Below are 18,203 nucleotides of genomic sequence, written 5' to 3'. Positions count from 1 at the left end.
TAGTAGCACAGTTTCTGGTTGTTAGGTTTCATAATTGTATAATCTTCCCAAATTATAGTCTCACTTCACTGGACCAATATGTGTGTACTGTACATTTATGAAACTGGGAGGACACCACAGTGTGTTTTGACCTTTTTTATTTTGCTGTCATCACTTGTCAGCTTGGAGCTTGAGGGAGAGGCCAGACACAGGTGCCTTTTTCTTAACTGCCAAAATCAGTACAGACCATAAAATATGTGAGCAGGCACCTTCTAAGTAATTTATACACCTCATTTGTACATTATCATCAGCAATGAAGGTACTTACCAGCCTGCAAAATGTTCTTATATTTGATCTTGACTTGCTGCCAAGTCCTCTTTTGTCCAGTGATGTTTGTTCAGTATGAACATTTAGACAGACAGAGAGAGATTTGCACATACGGTTGTCGTATATATTCTTGTTTGTAATTAGTCCTCATGGTAAATTTCTTGAGTAACATCAACTTCCACTGATCACTTTTAAGGCAAAGTGTACAACTGTTAATTTGTGAAAATGAAAACTCCTTCAATTGTAATTATGACGGTTTCAGTGGAGCATTGGTTAATAAGTGTATGTTATTGAACTACTTAGGCATTCAGTCGGTCCGCTATTGTCTGCCAGGCTTTTGCTCTCTGTTTAATTACAGTGGCCATATTGCCTTTTTTACTTATAATATTTTTTACCTCCTCATAAGTTTACATTATCAGTTGCTGCTCACCTGGGGAGACGTATGCAGCATGTGTCTTTTCCATTTCTACATCAGTAAATCAGTGATCGACCTTGTGGTCTGTTTAAGAAAGCCGTGAACGTGCACTCATCCGGATTACTTACACCTGGCTTGACATTGTCGCACCTCCTCGTCCTGGCTGGTGCAACAGATTAAGCCTGGATGCACTGATTCGACTAGGTCAAGCCTCACTTTTTCAATTAGCCTGGATTTCTGAATTCTGCTTTTGTGCAACAGCCCCCAGGACGTGAAAAACCTGACATCGACCAAACACCTGAAGCTCAGCCTCTACATCAGCGTCTGGCTGGTGATTTTGTTCTCGTCTGTTTGGGCGGCTTCCTTGTCATTTAGGTGGACGGCCTCCTTGGTGGACGGCGTCGGGTTCTTGTGTTCGTTGAACTCCACGATGGGGTAAGTGAAGATGGTCAGCAGCAGAAAGGCCAGCAGGATGTAGAGTTTGTACTCGAGGCATAAGAAGGTGCTGTAGGCGAAGGCGATAACGAAACCCAGCGACTCCCACATGCGGTAGTTAGCAAATGCTGCCTCTTTGTTCCGGGAGAAGAGAATGCCATAAAGAGCTGCAGGACAGGAAGGACCAACACAAACTGCTGTTTACAACAGCATCAATCATTTGGATGATAAGTGATTCTATAATGATCCGATAGTAATTATTAATAAGGAGTTTAAAGTAGCCTTGAAAACAGAAAAAAGTCTTAAGGCCTCAAGAAGCTGCAGCTCGTCTTGCTCAAATGTCCTGAGGGTGGCGCTAGAGGGAAGCTTATCGAGTGACCGACATGAACAAGGTTCATTGTCTGCAGTCGGAAATTAAAGATTTGCAAAACATGATGATTCATCCTCTGGGGAGCATGAATATCTGCAATGACCTTAAAGCAATCCAGTTCTGAAAAGGTCCAGTGTGGAGGATTCATGTGGACAACAGTCCCACAAATGACTCTGAGGGTTTACACTAGCCAGAGAATGAAGGAGTCTGGACTTTCTTACCATTAGTCTGAGTTTGCCAGATGGCGTCCGCCATACCCCACAAAGCAGCAAACACAAAGAAGACCGCCAGCTGGTCTGGATGAGGCCTCCAGAACAACAGAGCAATGATACAGCAAAAGTTGGTCACTGCAGCTGAAAGGGGACAAATGTGCAAATCAAAAGGTTTTTCATAATCTGAATATGTTTTGTGTCCTTTGAATCTGTAACCGATAATGTGTGAGGATGAACAAGGTTTTACCCAGACAGAAGAGAGCAGCTCGCCCAGTGTACTGAGCCAGCCTGCCAAACAGGAAGGAGCAAAGAGAATTACAAGCTCCGAAACACATCATCACAAAGCCGACTTGATGGACCCCCAACGCGCACGTCACATAGTTCTGCAAAGACACAACACAGATTTACATCGCACATTAATCCAGAATGTGGTATCAATACATGTGAATAAACCTCATATCTTATGTAAGAGAGAAAAAACTGGTTGCAACCAACCTGAAGCACAATCTGCTTCTCTCATATCTATTTCAGTAGAGTTAGCATTAGAGCTTGAATTAGAGTTGGCATTAGAGTTGAAATTAGAGTTTGAGTTGGAATTAGAGTTGGAGTTGGAATTAGAGTTGGAATTAGAGTCGGCATTAGAGTTTGAATTAGAGTTGGAATAAGAGTTGGCATTAGAGTTGGCATTAGAGTTTGAATTAGAGTCCTGCTGAATTAGAGTTGGCATTAGAGTCGGCATTAGAGTTGCAACTCTTATTGCAACTCTAATGCTGAGTCTAATTCCAACTCGGCATTAGAGTTGCAATAAGAGTTGGCATTAGAGTTGGAATTAGAGTTGGCATTAGAGTTGGAATTAGAGTTGGCATTAGAGTTGACATTAGAGTTGGAATTAGAGTTTGAATTAGAGTTGGTTTTAGAGTTGGAATAAGAGTTGGCATTTGAGTTAGAATTAGAGTTGGCATTAGAGTCAGCATTAGAGTTTGAATTAGAGTTGGAATTAGAGTCGGCATTAGAGTTTGAATTAGAGTTGGCATTAGAGTTGGAATTAGAGTTTGAATTAGAGTTGGTATTAGTTGGAATAAGAGTTGGCATTAGAGTTGGAATTAGAGTTTGAGTTGGAATTAGAGTCGGCATTGGAGCTGGAATTAGAGTCAGCATTAGAGTTGGAATTAGAGTCAGCATTAGAGTTGCATTAAGAGTTGGCATTAGAGTTGGAATTAGAGTTTGAATTAGAATTGGTTTTAGAGTTAGAATAAAAGTTGGCATTAGAGTTGGAATTAGAGTTTGAATTAGAGTTTGCATTAGAGTCGGAATTACAGTCCTGCTGAATTAGAGTTGGCATTAGAGTCGGCATTAGAGTTTGAATTAGAGTCGGAATTAGAGTTGGCATTAGAGTTTGAGTTTGAATTAGTGGGCATTAGAGTTTGAATTAGAGTTGGCATTAGAGTTGGAATTAGAGATTGAATTAGAGTTTGCATTACAGTCCGAATTAGTCCTGCTGAATTTGAGTTGGCATTAGCGTCGGCATTAGAGTTTGAATTAGAGTCGGAATTAGAGTTGGCATTAGAGTTTGAGTTGGAATTAGAGTTGGAATAAGAGTTGGAATAAGATCAAGTGTAATATAAACAGATTAAGACAAACATGGACAGCCACATTGTTCGTTTTTGGAGATGCCGTCACCTGGGTGTACTCCCCGGAGAGAAAGCTCTGTTCAAAGCCACTGTACATGGTGAGGGGGATGAGGGTCACCAGCCTCCAGTCCTTCAGCACTCTGAACGTGGACAGGAAAGTGTGGCAGAATGGCTCCCGGTTCCCACGAAACTGGCTGGTCTGCTGCCGGTCAATGTTATCCAGAAACACTGCCACGATGAGGATGGCCAGCACCCCGACACCTACAGCAGGACACAGGACATCACTGACTGATCCACAGCTGCAACCGAGTCCTGCTGCTCCCACAGTCCACTTCAGTCTTTCACACTTGGTTCGTACCGATGTAACATCCGACGAGTGTCCAGACAAGCTTCTCAGCCGGTCTGGTGGAGGTGGTGTTGTTGTTGATGTTGAGACCGCAGTCCGCAGCTCCGCAGAACTGCAGATGCTCCTCGGAGATGTCAGCTGTCAGGGAAGAAGTACTCCTTTACTTCAGTAAAAGTAGAAATACCATCTTATAAAATGTTCAAGAAGTGAAAGTACAGAAGTATTATCAGGAAAAAGTCTTTGGAACTGTGTAGATAAAGTTATTATTGTTCAGGAAGTACTGATTATGCAGAGTGCGTACTTCTTGTTAATCATTATGTTACTGTTTTCATGACTAATGAAAATATGTAAAAGCATTAGTTCATCAAAGTTGAGCCAGTTGTAGATTACCTACCGATGCTGGCGTCCTGTCCGAAGATGAGCGACGACATGAGGTTTCCCCAAACCGCCGACGACTGAAACATGAAGAAGAAGATGCCAAAGTATTGATTGATGACATCGGAGCCCTTCTTGCCCTCGCTGGCAGCCTGCTTGTTTCCGGAGATGGTCAGGTAGGTGCATTTAGCTGCCCACAGAGGGGAACCCCCCAAACCCAGGACCACTGAGGTGGGGATCAGGGTGTACCTGTGAGGCAGCAGAGGGGAGTGCAGCTCTTTTTAGGCCCTTTTAGCACTTTTGATGATTATGAGAAACATTTCCAGAGATATTTTCGGCTCCTCGGATGTGACGATTTGCTGTTTTTCTCTGTATATTAACTCTATGAACTGAGTATCTTTAGAAATCAAAATGCTGTTTAGACAAAAACCACTGCAGGACTGAAGAGGTCACTTAAAGTATGTCACATCTATCACACTGATATTTAGTGTAGTATTTATTTTGTAGTTGTAGTTGTGATCTTTAGTGTGAGTCTTGGTCAGAAATATAATAAAACTAATACGCAGTAATAAATCCAACAGCCACCCGCTGATTTCATTGATGGATCTGATTGATTACCATCTGGGGTAGAGGTTCCCAAACGAGTAGGAGATGTAGCAGGCCATCCCAGCAACAATGGTCCATTTACAGCCCAGATTTTTGATCATGATGGGAGGCAGGAACATGGAGGAGACGATGATGGAGGCGTAGATGACGCTCAGAGACGCAACCCCCATCCCTTGCTCTGCATTCAGGCTGCTCTGCACACACATGGACCAGACTCCATTAACCTTCATGGCACTGATTCAGAGCTGAAGGCCGTCAGTTTGAAGCATGCAGTCATTAAACTGATTATTATTGAACGCTGAACCAAAGCTGACTTTGAGGATGCATCAAGACACTTCCATCGCTGAGGGCAGTTGGTGTTTGTTCTGTTCTGTGTTTCAAGGTTTGGTTTCATGGAGCTGCCCTCAGTAACGAGGACACAGCTGCTGATACACTTCAATCGTACTTGTGTTTGACTTGTCAAGTGTCTCCTGACGGTCTGTCAGCTCAGCTCAGAGACTTTAGTTTGTTTGCTTTCAGTTTTAATGTAAAGTCCGTTAAAAACCACTGACATGAAGCTTAAGAAGCCTTTTTTTTAGCATTAAGAGACGTGAAGACATTTATTTTAAAAATCTGGGGTTTTTTTTGAGTCCTTCGACTGAACTAAACTTCTGCAGCTCTCCTTTAATATTGCATTCAATTATTAAAATCTCAGTTTAAGTTTTTTTTTAAGGCTCACAGTTAATTAAAGGAAAAACAAACAATACAAAATTAAATGATAATAACTTGGAAAAATGTTATTTAACCGTTTAAACAATGATGTAGAAAGACCATGAAACAGTTGTTTACCTCTAATTATAAAATCAAGCACAGTCTTAGGAAACCAATCACATGTCAGTTACTGGAATCAGTAAATGAATTTAATGAATTTATTGTCTTCATAAATGTGTGAGCTAGGCTGTAAACGGGTCATAAAAGCCATTTTTACTAACGAGTCTTCCCCTCCCCATGAATCAACCCAAGAATAAATCCCTTAAATTAACTCCTTCTTGTTCAAGATAAGGAGTTTTTGTGAACAATGAATCCAGTTTTAATGGAAAATGTTCAAATACAATGGATTTATAGACCCATTACTTCTCATTCTGGGTGCATTAAAAGGCTTTTGGTCAAACAATTAAAGAAAATACTGAAACAAAACAAAACCCATGAACATAATCCATTAATTAACTAGAAATGATGCACAGATGCACTAAAACATCCCTTAATTAGGCGTCCCTCCGTGACTCAGCTGATGAATAAATCCCTTAAATCCCCCATGATGCTGACTCCGACAGTTTAATGTTTTTAATGAACAATAAATCTTCTGCATGATGAATAAAACGCTGATCCACCTACCTGTAGGTTCTGCAGGCCTCCATACGCCGTGAACAGGAACAGGAACCCGACTGACACCACCAGCACGTTCTTTAAGTTCCGGCTGATCATGGCGACACTTGTACACCTGTATACCTGTATACCTGTACACCGATATACCTGTACAGTGAAGAGCTGAGGGCTGAGGAGGGGGTTTATCTAGAGAAGGCTTCAGACAACAGCTGCAGCTCCACAGTGAAGTCAGAAGAGTTCCTGCTGCCGTCTGTGATAAACTCACTCTGGAAACAGAGCAAAGTCCAGCCTTCACACACACACACACACACACACACACACACACACACACACACACACACACACACACACACACACACACACACACACACACACACACACACACACACACACACACACACACAGTGTTTGTGGATTTGTTATCATCAGGCCTCTGAACCGCCTCCCTCATGTCACACTTTGACATCATGAGCTCATATATCAGCTCTCTTTGACTCATTACACATGATTTTACTCCAAACGTCTCTTCCTCCTCGTCCTCCTCGTCCTCCTCAGTGTCTTTCTCGTCATCTTTTCGTCTCTGCTCACATGAATCGTCACATGTTCGCAGACATCCAGGAGCAGTGGGCTCGGAGCAAAGGTTTACTGCATGTTCTCTCTGGGACGAAGGCACAAGCTCGTCCTTGTTTCTGTTTGGAAAATGGGACAGAGACTCAGAGACACTGCAGCTCGCTGTGTTGTCCCAGCTGTCTTCGAAACAAAACAAAACAGCCTCACACTGAGCCGTCCGGCCGTGTTGACGGCTTATTAAAACCCAGGCCGGGTCCATGACTTGGTCCAATTCTAATGCTGTCCAGTTTTTAAAGGCTCGTCCGTCCTGTAAAAGCATGGGGTCGTGTATAGCAGGAGAATAAGAAGATGGATTCATGTTTTTAACAGCTTTTAAACTGGCGGTAAAGACGCGTCAGACTTCATTGAGTACTTATCAACAGCAGCCAAAGACTAATCAGACACTGACTACCTGTGACTTTACAGATATGATTTATGACTGATGAAGCCTGCAGAGGCGTCGCCTCAGCTCATTTATCAGCTCTCTGTACTGCCCTCTGTCCCCTCGCGCTCCCTGAGATCCTTTTGGATCATTCTGGGATGGTCAAGGTCCAGACTGATACTCAGAGGTGATGGAGCCTCAGCGGGCAGGCGTCCTGGACTCTGCAGTGACCTGCCTGAAGACAGACGTCCTGGACTCTGCAGTGACCTGCCTGAAGACAGACGTCCTGGACTGAAAACTGTCTCCTCTTTAAGAATCCACTGTTTTCAGAGTTTTATGACGTTTTACTCTCTTTGTGTTTCAAATGTTTTCTGTTTTCACTGTAAAGCACTTTAACTCTGCTTTGAAAGGCATCATATAAAAAAAGTTTATTATCATCATTCCAAGGTTTTGTTCATATCGTGTTTTTCTCTGGCAGAAAAGTGAGAGAACATTTTATCTCTTTTCTGTTAGTTTAACTTAAACAAAAAACTTTTTAAATAAACCGTTTTTTATGTTTCGATTTTTAAAATATTCACGTACAGAACATGATACGTTTTAAACAGACAGACAGACAGACAGTCGATATGGCTGCATGTGCATAAAGTCAGCATCTGTGCTCACATCCAGATGTGCACATGCAGCAAAAAACAATTTACACACACACACACACACACACACATACACACACACACACAGTAGCTTCAAATATTCAGTCTAATCTCAAATACATCACAGTATCAAGCAGTGATTTTACTTTAAAATGCTGAATTCACTATATTTGCATGTGCAGCGTTAATGATGAATTCATCTTAATCTTTTGTCCTGAAGTTATTTCTTTGGCCAGCAGAGGGAGTCAGAGCTCACACTTAAAGCCTTAAAGCTTGTACAAATCCACTAATCCTGCAGATATCCCACAACACATTTCAACAGCGTGCGTCAGGCACCGATCAGCCCTGATGAATATGTTTCATAAAAGGCTTGAAATCCACCGGAGCTTTAAAACTTCACTGTACTTTCATGTTTAAGCATTTCCTCCTTCCTCCTTTCAACCTGTACCCCAACATATTCACCTCATGTGTTTGAGTGATATGTTCTCAGTAATTCTGTCACTGTGTCACATAACGGCAGCAGAGGTGAAGGTAAACAGAGCACAGCTGCATGCAGAGAGTGTCAGGACTCCACCTCTGTGATAAAAACACTTGGCTGTTTAACTGCGTGGAGGCACGAAGAGGCCAGCTCATGCTATGTTTGACAGCATTTAAAGAGGCTGCTTGGTGTTTCCTCCACAGGAGGAGCAGCTCAGAGGGCACTGCTGCCACTTGACTATTTCATGCATTTAATGATATACTGTAATACACATCATGAGTGCTTTTACTTGTGATGGTTTAGGTACATTTCACTGTTCATACTTACTTTTGATTGCAGGACATTTTACGCTGTTTTATTGCTTCTTTTGCTCCAGAATGAAAACTTCTCCTGCTGCCAAATGTAAAATAATGTAAACAAACCAGTGAGATGACGACTTAAAACCAGATGAAGCCAAAAACTTTAAGATAACAGAAGAGCTGATGTCACTTTAAAGGCCTGAAGTGTTGAAAGTCTGAAGAGGCCTCATCAATATTCCCTGTTGAGAAATGTTGGGTCATGAGGTGAGAAGTGTGTTTCTGAGCTCAAAGCAGCCCACACATATACAAAGCAGAGGCTTCAGATAGCTCACACACACAAACACACTTCTCACCTCACCAGGAGTCTTTGCCAGCTTACCCTCCAATCCTCCGCTGCCGTTCAGAAACCCCGTGAAGAAGCAGCCGCGCTGCATTTAAAGACTCCCTTTACATTTAGTTTGCTGCCTTCGGTCACAGCGCTCTGCTCACTGCTCATGGCCTCATTTTTCCCTCCATCTCTGTCTCTCACACTCTCTGAGTTTTATTTTTCATGTGGCGTCATGCTGTATGTGGCACTGGTTGCTGCTGGGCCGCATATAAACCAGTATTTCCAGTTTGATGCTTTCTTTAGAAACAAGTCAGGATGACAACAGCACAAAAAAAACAGCCAAGTCAGAACTTTTTTTTTCAGTTTCCATCACCAGAAACTCAGCAGCTGCTCAGCATCTCACCTCCAACATGCTCCGTTTCATGGGCGGGGCCACATGCGGCAAACCTGATTGGCACTTGAAGTGACCCGTTCACCTGCTGTTTCTGAACCTCTGTCTGACATTAGCTTAAGAATGAGTTAGCGAGCTAACGTTAGGTAGCTAGTGCCAGCTGTCTCCCCTGGAGGCGTGGGTTCGAATCCCACTTCTGACAGCAACTTCCTTCTGGCTGTAATGACTGGGGATCAGTGAAGTCTTATCTTATCTTATCTTATCTTATAGAGGGACTGAAGGGACCTGCACTCGTCACCTTTTTCTTTTCACGTCCGTTCTGCCCAAAGCCGCTTTGCTCTTTGACATTTTTTCTGGTTTTTACAAGCCTGAGACGTCACCAGAGTGCAGGAAATGAAGTGTCTGACACGGATGGGGGCCCTGCTGTGGCCCCTGATTTAGAAAAATCTTCGATCAGCTGATTTTTTGCTCTCTGGCCGATGAGAACGTCAACACCACTTAAATATCTGTCCGATAAATATGAGCAACATGCAGCTAGCTTAGCTTAGCACAACGACTGGAAACAGGCAGAAACAGCTAGCCTGGCTCAGTCCAAAGGCAGAATCAGCTAATTCGATGTTGCATCTTGTTTGTTTAATCGGCAGGAAAAACTGAACAATCAGTGGTTTGATGAAGGCTTTGACGTATCAGAAACTTCTCTGTCACAGCACATTTCTGTCTGTGTCGTGGTAATAACTGACCTTCAGAGGTGCTGATTGGTGCATTTCTTTAACACCCGTTTTCTGATCACAAGCACAAGAATCACTTCAGGTAAATTCTGAGTCAAATACTTCATGTGATCAGAGACTGACTGACAGGACCAGACCGAACTCTGAATTAAAGACTGATCTCACAGACGAGAGAGTGCTGGAACACCTGATCATCAGGTGGAATTGACGTTGGATGTTGATGAACAGAGCAAACAGGTCACAGAGGTGATTTTCATAGCAGTGTTTCAGTGTTCAACATTCCTGTTCAATGACTGAAATCGAAAATCAAATGAACACAACAACAGACCGCCGACTGCAGCACAGCCGGCTTCTCATTGGTTGGTTTAACTGCAGTTTACTCCCGCCTTATTGGCTAAATAAGCAGACCTATGGGGAGTAAGAGCTAACCCTCCCCCCACACACACACACACACACACACAGCCAGACCCTGAGGTAGAGAATTACAGGTATTAGAGTGGCAGACAGACAGGTATGTCTGCTCTGCTTCAGATATGAGCTGAAAGCTCTGTGAGCACACCGGCTCAGGGCACTTTAATAATACACCTGTGTGTGTGTGTGTGTGTGTGTGTGTGTGTGTGTGTGTGTGTGTGTGTGTGTGTGTGTGTGTGTGTGTGTGTGTGAGCCACTGGAGGACTCTGTCACACACAGACTGAAGAGAGCTGCTGTCAGACTGAATCATGAACTGTGTCCCAGTTAATTCAACGACATGTTGCTCAGAGTTTGATGCACTTCTTCAGGAAGTCAGTCAGTGACACACACGTGCTCTCAGACATTAATCAAACTCTGACAAGGTCAAATTCAATAGATAGATAGATAGATAGATAGATAGATAGATAGATAGATAGATAGATAGATAGATAGATAGATAGATAGATAGATAGATAGATAGATTGTACTTGTCGAGCTGTATTTGTACTTTGCGGTAATGTTAGTAAATGATCTAAATACTTCGCAGTAAAATGTGGATGTTTTCAGCCACGTTGAAGCGTCTCAGCTGTTGGATGCTTGAAATGTTTCCTCACACGTTCATGTTGACATGAGGATGAATCCTCATCACTTCACTGATCCTCTGACTTTCATGAGGTTAACTTTTGTGGTTTTGGGTAAAATATATCAACTTTGGGATGAAGTTTGGTGCAGAGCTTCGTTAGCATGCTGGTGTTAGCATTTAGCTGCTGCGTGGCTGCGACTCTAATCTTTGAAATACAGAATTTTCTTCATGTCAGACTTTCGGTGTCCTCCTGCAGGTGGCGCTCTGCTGCTGCTCGTGACAGTTCATTCTGCTGAAGTGGAAATCTGATCCAGAGAGTTGAACACAGCAAACAAACTGGACGTATGTTAAATTGCTGCGTTTCAGCCGGCAGATAAAGATCAAAACACACATTTACTTCTAAAAAAACGCTGCAGATTATGACTTCAAATGTCGGAGAATAAAAAGATTTTGAGGTTTTCTCGTGTCGGCCGGTGAGAGCTGTGAAGGAAGAATTCATTCCTCCAGATTGAGCTGCTCTCTAATCCCAGACCCCTACCTGTCTGACTGCTACAGAGTCATGGGAAAAACCTCTCTCACACGCACTCGCTTTGTTTCTCACACACACACACACACACACACACACACACACACACACACACACACACACACACACACACACACACACACACGCACACACACTTTCCTCCTCCGGCAGACTCTCTTTTCTCACCCAATCCTCCGGCTCTCTCGCCCCAAATCCCTCCTGGAATCTCAGACCTGTGTGTGAACCAGACTGCCGACTGACTGATATGAGTTTGTAAAGACCGCTGCTGATCCTTTTGGACTGAAGATGCCGACAACCTCCAGATCTTTAAATCTGACTACTTTTATGACAAATAAGCTTAAGCGTCCAGTGTTCATCTGGAGAAAGTCTCTGGCACAAAGATCGTGGACGTTAAACCTCTGAACAGCAGGTAGAAACACTCCTATTTATCATAATTTAAGAAAACAGACTTCTTCTTCTTCAGTCCGATCAAAGTGGCTCATTAGAGTCAGCTGAGCTTACAGGCCTCCGTAGAAAACCAATAAAGAATTCATTACAAGTCATCAATCAAACTGGATCATATCGGGGCGGAGCGCACACACAAGACCACATCAGATTTTAATGAGGCCGATATTACTCACATAAATAATAAAGAGATGCACACAGACAAAAACACTCTTTGGAGTCAGTAATTAGTTTGTGATTACTGGACGGTGGAGTTGCTGGGTGGAGAATTACGTGGTCAAATGTTATGCACAAAAAAACCTTAAGGTTTTTTTTTTCCCTTAACTTAGATAATGGAAGTTTTCCACAACATGTAACGGTCCGGTTTCATTTTCACTGAATCTGTTTGGACTCAACGCTGGTCTATAACCTCCTCTGCTGTCAGGGTTTATCACAAAATCATATCGCACAATATTCTGTTATTGCACAAAATAGCGTTTATTAACAACAACAGAAAATGTCATAAAATTAGTATTTTGATATAACGTGAAAAAATGAGATTAAAATGAAACAAACTGGGCCGATATTCAACATTACGTTATTGTAAATGTTAGTGAACTGTGGCTCCTTAGTGACATTTAGTGGCGGCTGAAGGAATTACAACAAGATTTCTTCCTTCCCGCCAAGTTCAACCTTTCTACCTGAGACAGAAAAGCAAAAAAACGCAGATAACGTGAAAAACAATCCGATCTTTGAGTTAAAACGTTCAGCTTGTCTCAGCCCACAAAGGTTCAAAGTTCACTCATTCATTCATCTGCTGCGCGTATTTTACTGCACGTGACTTCAACAACATGATCAACAACAAGAGGACGAGCCAGCACCGATTGAACCAGCTCGTGTGCAGTTAGCTGCAGGTGTCTTACCTGTCCATCAAACGTCATTCCAGCTCGACGATTTTCCCGTCTCTGATTCATCTCCCTCTCCATGTAAAAGCTGCCGTGATGGTCACCCTGGATCTGCAGAGTGGACCAAATGCAGAGTGAATGAGGTTTTGTTCAGGGGTGAAGTTTGGCTGTAGACCGACATTCCCAGAAGATACAAAGAGCCTGTTTACAGAAGGTGGAAATCCCAGAGAGGTGACTGGCAGCGATCGTCACGTCCAGCGTCCTTTGAATGAGACAAAGACTCAGTCAGACATCACTGAATCCAAAGAAATCATTTGAGAACAACAGAAAACTAAACGCTCTGAACTCCTGTGATGCTGAATGTTTTCATGAACTTTGCTTTAACTCCTGAAATGAAACACAGTATTTACGTTTTGGTCAGAAGGAATGTGCAGCTTTGCCTCTTCAGACTCTCAGAGAGAGATTTAACATGACTAACGCCACCAGTATGTCAGAGTCTGTTTACTCTCTATTAGCTTATCATGTTCAAAAGTGCATTCTTTACAAAGAGAAGAATGAAGAGAGACCTGAGAGGAGGGCAAAGGTCAAAGGTTGTCGTTTAGGGAGGAGGTGGAAAGGGAAAGCAGCAGAGGAGCGGACGGTTCAGACGTCACTGATTTCCTTCCTACTGAAACAATGCACACAGAGCCGAACGGCAAAACGCAAAAGTGAACAGAAATAATCGTGTTATTTACTCTGCGGTCCACAGAAATAGACGTTGTTAGCAAAATATGACAAAATGTGATTTCTTCAGATACAGAGCAGCCAAACCAAACTCGCCTTTTTTCACCTTTCGTACCGTTTCCTCGTCAAAACACGAGGCATCAGCTTGGCCCTGATTGGCTTAGGTTCGGTCCAGATGTGGACCAAGCTCTGGACCTCGAGACGCCTTTTCCTTCACACTTTGAAGCCAGCGTGAGGCGCGGCTGGTTGCAATTTGCAACCTCACCAGTAGATGCCACTAAACCCCTCACACCTGAGCTTTAATGTAGAGTTTGGTGTCAAATATGAAACAAAGCAAATAAAGACGTTTCCTAAAGGTTATATGATCATCCTGAATGCATAGCGCTCACTCAGGATCTGGAGCAGGCTTCTCCGGAGCCGTCCAGGGTCTGAGGGCCGGATGCTGCCGTGTGTTGTCCTGCAGAGTGACATGGTCGCCTCTGAGATCGAGGCTGCTGCAGAGACGGAAGCTCTGGCTGAACAGGGAGAATGGATCAGTTATCACTACCCCCCTCTGATCTGATGCTCCAGTTTGATTAATTAAATACTCGCTCAGCCTGATCAATAAGACACTGGATGTCTATGTGAAGCCCTCACACACACACACACACACACACACACACACACACACACACACACACACACAAGCTACATCTTTATTATCAGGAGGAGTAAGCCGATCCTAAGAGTGATGATAAATGTGGAACACCAAAATTTAAAGTCTGAAAACAGAGTTACTTAAAGCAGCTGAAAACTGGCATAAACAATAACCTTTTGAGAAACATCGTCGCTGGCTGAGGAACACGTTTCAGATCTGTGCTGACCACACAGCCGCTGCCTCAGGCCTCATTACAGCAGCACTGACTCCAGCCTTTTGCTTCGAGCAGCTCGCGTCTGTGGCGAGCTTCACTTTTAGCCTCCAGCATCTCGCGCCGGTGCCAGCCTCTGCCGTGGCGGTGACATGTGTGGGCATTTCAGCAGTTAGCTGTCATTAGCGGTTTCAGTATTTTCTGCAGCTTAACCAGAGATGAGCTCATCCTCTGCTGCTGCTGTTCGGCTCAGAGCTCATGTCCCCTAACCGACACGCAGACGTCTGCAGCTTGATATATGAAATGTCAAGTATTTAGGTTTTGATGCTGATCGCTTTCTGGGTGGACTTTTATGTCGTTTTTAAAAGCTTTTCAGTTTTGTTTTGCACGTTACTTTCAGGATAATTGATTCATTGAGACAACAGTCAAAAAAGCCTCTTCTGAAAAACCCAAATATTAAATCTACGAAGATGTAAAACACATGTTTTTTGGCATTTTTCTTGAAAAGTGATTTCAGTCAGAGTTGGCATCCATTGATTCTATTTGGCCAATTAATCAATTAATTAATCCTCGGAGGGATGCCAACACTAAAATTTGAAATTTAATTTTGATGTTAGCTCGCTTAATTGTAATCCAACTGCAGCGTCACTAATGTCAATTGTCTAGTCGGTGCAGCCTTACCAGTACGATGCCGTAGCTGCTAGCTGCCATTAGCTTGTTAGCTCGGTTTGTAACACCCTCAGCTGCACCCCAGGAAAAGGTCTTTACAATCCCAGAAAGTCCACGTCTGCTCTACAAGGATGTTTTGGTATTTGTTTGTTATCCCTGAGAGCATTTGTGTGTGTGTGTGTGTGTGCGCGTGTGCGTGTGTGCGTGCGTGTGTGTGTGTGTGTGTGTGTGTGTGTGTGTTGTTTGTACTGGGCTACATATTGCAAACAGGCTTAGTGTTTTACACTAGTGACAGCCTGGAGTCACTCCCAAAACATCCATTGTAACTCTGTGTGTGTGTGTGTGTGTGTGTGTGTGTGTGTGCGTGTGTGTGTGTGTGTGTGTGTGGGTAGAGACACCAGACGATCTATTGTTATGTGTTTGCTGACATGGTGCATCATCCACAGGGTTGCTTTCCCAGCAGCACAATGAACAGGCAATGCAGAGATGCTGAGCCCAACACTCCACAGCTTTATTTAGCTGAATGACACACACGCGCACACACACACACACACACACACACACACACACACACACACACACACACACACACACACACACAGAACAGACAGAGACAGAAAATGTATGTGTTGTCATCTCAAAAGGACTGAGAGGACAAGAGTTCAGGAGTTTCACAGTGCAGGAAATCATTTCTCTCAGTCACAGCAGGAAGCACGAACACACACAGTTTCAAACCCGACGTGATTTGATGAAAACAGCTTGTCTCTTTATTTTCCAGACAGAGTGAAGATTAGTTTCTGGAGGTGTGGCTGCATCTGAACTTGTTCACCTGCCAACACTACAGACAGCCGCGTGCTGCTAAATGTAGAAGGTTAAACAAGAAATCTGCATGAATTATAAAAACTGCTTTCTATCATATCTGCTGTGTTCGGCTTTTCAAAGGGAAGAGATGAGAGTAAATGCAGCTTATGGCTGATAAAGATAAAGGGCAGCTATGTAGCACATGAAATGAAGTTCAAAGGGTTGTACAAATATGAGAAGAGTGGATGGAGCTCATGAGGCTGCTGGTGATAAACTGTCCATCAAACAAACGAGCTATCAGAAATGTAGTCTGTCTTCATTTGATTGAAGGCTAGTGGGAATGTCATTCGTTGTCATGTATTTAATCATAAATCAAAATGATGAACAAATTGAAATTTTGAGCTCATGGCAAAATTATTCCATCTGATCCTGAGGGGAAGATGACGGCGTTGAAATTTAAAGGTGAAATCATCCAACAGTTGTCGAAACGTTTCACTCAAACGTCGACCTCAGTGTGGCGCCAGAGGAAATATCAGCAGATCGCCAAAGTCAGAGAGGTTCATCCTCTGGGGACCATGAGTGAGTCCTGATCACTTCAGGATGCAGAACGCAAACAGAAATACTCACACTGAGTAAAAATACTCAGTGTGAGACTCAATACTACAGCTGGCCAATGGAAATAAAGCCAGACTTCTCAAATAATGTTTTACAATAATGTTGTATCTTCCAGCTCAAGTGATTTCTGTATTTTGCACCTCATTTTGTCATATCAGGATCAAAAGCAGCTTTATTGCCAAAGAGGTTTTCATATACATAACAGTCAGAATACACAAAGTAGAAGAAGTACTGCAAAAAGTTTTTTAATTAAATTCAAATGTTAACCAGAAATTTGCAATAGAAATGTTCAATATATTCTATAGTATAAAGAGCAATGCAGTGATCAAACAAAGAGAATTTTGTTTCAGTTAACACGATCTTCATCTGAGCATAAACTCACAGTCAGACACATTAATAAAAGGGTTTTTGTTGTGCCTCAACTCATGAATAAACATGTTTCTGGATGCTGGACTTCCAGGAATAAACTCACGAACAAACACAGAATAATCACCGTGTTTCCGACGTGAGCTTAACACACACGACGCATCGTGCGACTCATATCAAAGACTCTTTCATATTCTGTTCAGTCGATGGAAACTGAAGCTGTTATCTGGCTTCAGCTGGAGAGCATCGCCTCCTCGCTCAGCGCCGGGCGTGAGGTGGAGAGATCCAGAAAGAGAAAGAGGAGAGGATGACAAAGGAAAGCTCCATCAGAAAAAAACTTCCATGAATTATTCAACTCTCCCTTTGTGTGCTCTCCATTTATCTCTCAATCCTCCTTTTTCTCCTCTCTTCCCCAAGATGCTGCAGACCCTGACAGGTTTATTGTAGCTGCTCAGTGTGTGTGTGTGTGTGTGTGTGTGTGTGTGTGTGTGTGTGTGTACACTGTGTAAGTGCTGTAAAATAGTGCAGTGGTGCCTTGCGTCCGCCCCCCCCCCCCCCCACCACACACACACACACACACACACACACACACACACACACACACACACACACACTCACACCACTTTAAATAGCCTGGTAATTAGACAGGCAAATTACAGTCCTTTCTGCTGCCTGCTGCTGAGGACTGTGGGAAACGTAGGCAGCTTAAGTGTTTCCTTTATTTGCAGCGGTGGCAAAGGACCAGGAGTGTTTCTGGATTTCTAAAGGCAGATGAAGAAAGGGGACGGGGTTAGCGTGATGATCGTGGAGCTGCTGGATTCAGAGTTCATGCTGATTTGGGTTAGAAAGAGCTGCAGGAGATGTTTGTTGATTAATTGCTTTTTTAAATGATGCTGACGCACCCTGAGAAACAAGGCATTGTGGGTCCAGAGGGGAGAGTCTGGGATAGAACAGGAGGTGCACAAAAACACAAAGATCTTGCTTTCATTGATTTGCTGGTGAGATAGAAAGCATTAAGAGAGTGCTAACACCTCCGCTCGGCTGCACAGTCCTCTAAATACACTATTTATAGAAGCTTGTGGGTTTTTGTGATTTTACAGTCTGCATCTGTATCTCCATCTGCACCCAAATACATACAGAAACAATCTCATCGTGCCTGGAAATGTTCGGTGTGGCTCGTTAGTTATCACAGTTTAAATGTAGAGCAGATGTGTGTATTCTCCTATCCTCTAAACCTTGTTGCAGCTGCACAATTTGAGTTATTTATTTCAAATATAGCACAGCAGGAGGAATTATGAGACCAGTAACAATAAAACAACAGTGTGTCACCTTCTGCTTCCAGTGTTA

At 43.1% G+C, this 18,203-nt stretch overlaps 1 protein-coding gene across 1 annotated transcript; it reads right to left on the bottom strand.

Annotated features, from left to right (window-relative positions):
• Positions 1–406: 406 nt before the first annotated feature.
• unc93a (unc-93 homolog A) lies at positions 407–6,160 on the bottom strand. Its single transcript, XM_070987665.1, has 8 exons — positions 6,071–6,160; positions 4,709–4,890; positions 4,110–4,339; positions 3,728–3,853; positions 3,419–3,630; positions 1,986–2,121; positions 1,748–1,879; positions 407–1,323 (listed from the first exon to the last, which is right to left on the bottom strand). Exons 1-8 carry the CDS (start codon positions 6,158–6,160, stop codon positions 1,034–1,036), a joined length of 1,398 nt encoding a protein of 465 aa, XP_070843766.1. The 3' UTR covers positions 407–1,033.
• Positions 6,161–18,203: the final 12,043 nt, after the last annotated feature.

This window comes from Chaetodon trifascialis, chromosome 19 (genome assembly GCF_039877785.1).
Source record: "Chaetodon trifascialis isolate fChaTrf1 chromosome 19, fChaTrf1.hap1, whole genome shotgun sequence".
Lineage (NCBI taxonomy): Eukaryota > Metazoa > Chordata > Actinopteri > Chaetodontiformes > Chaetodontidae > Chaetodon > Chaetodon trifascialis.
Note: the sequence above shows the minus strand (reverse complement) of the source record. Positions and strands in the feature narration are given on the sequence as shown.

Bases quoted from the DNA above. Each gene is read 5' to 3' on its own strand.
- unc93a (XM_070987665.1), bottom strand. From the start codon at position 6,160: ATGATCAGCCGGAACTTAAAGAACGTGCTGGTGGTGTCAGTCGGGTTC. The intron at 2,122-3,418 runs GTGACGGCATCT...GTGTCTTTGCAG, and splicing joins TCTCCGGGGAGTACACCCAG to AACTATGTGACGTGCGCGTT. The intron at 1,880-1,985 runs GTAAAACCTTGT...GTCCCCTTTCAG, and splicing joins AGCTGCTCTCTTCTGTCTGG to CTGCAGTGACCAACTTTTGC.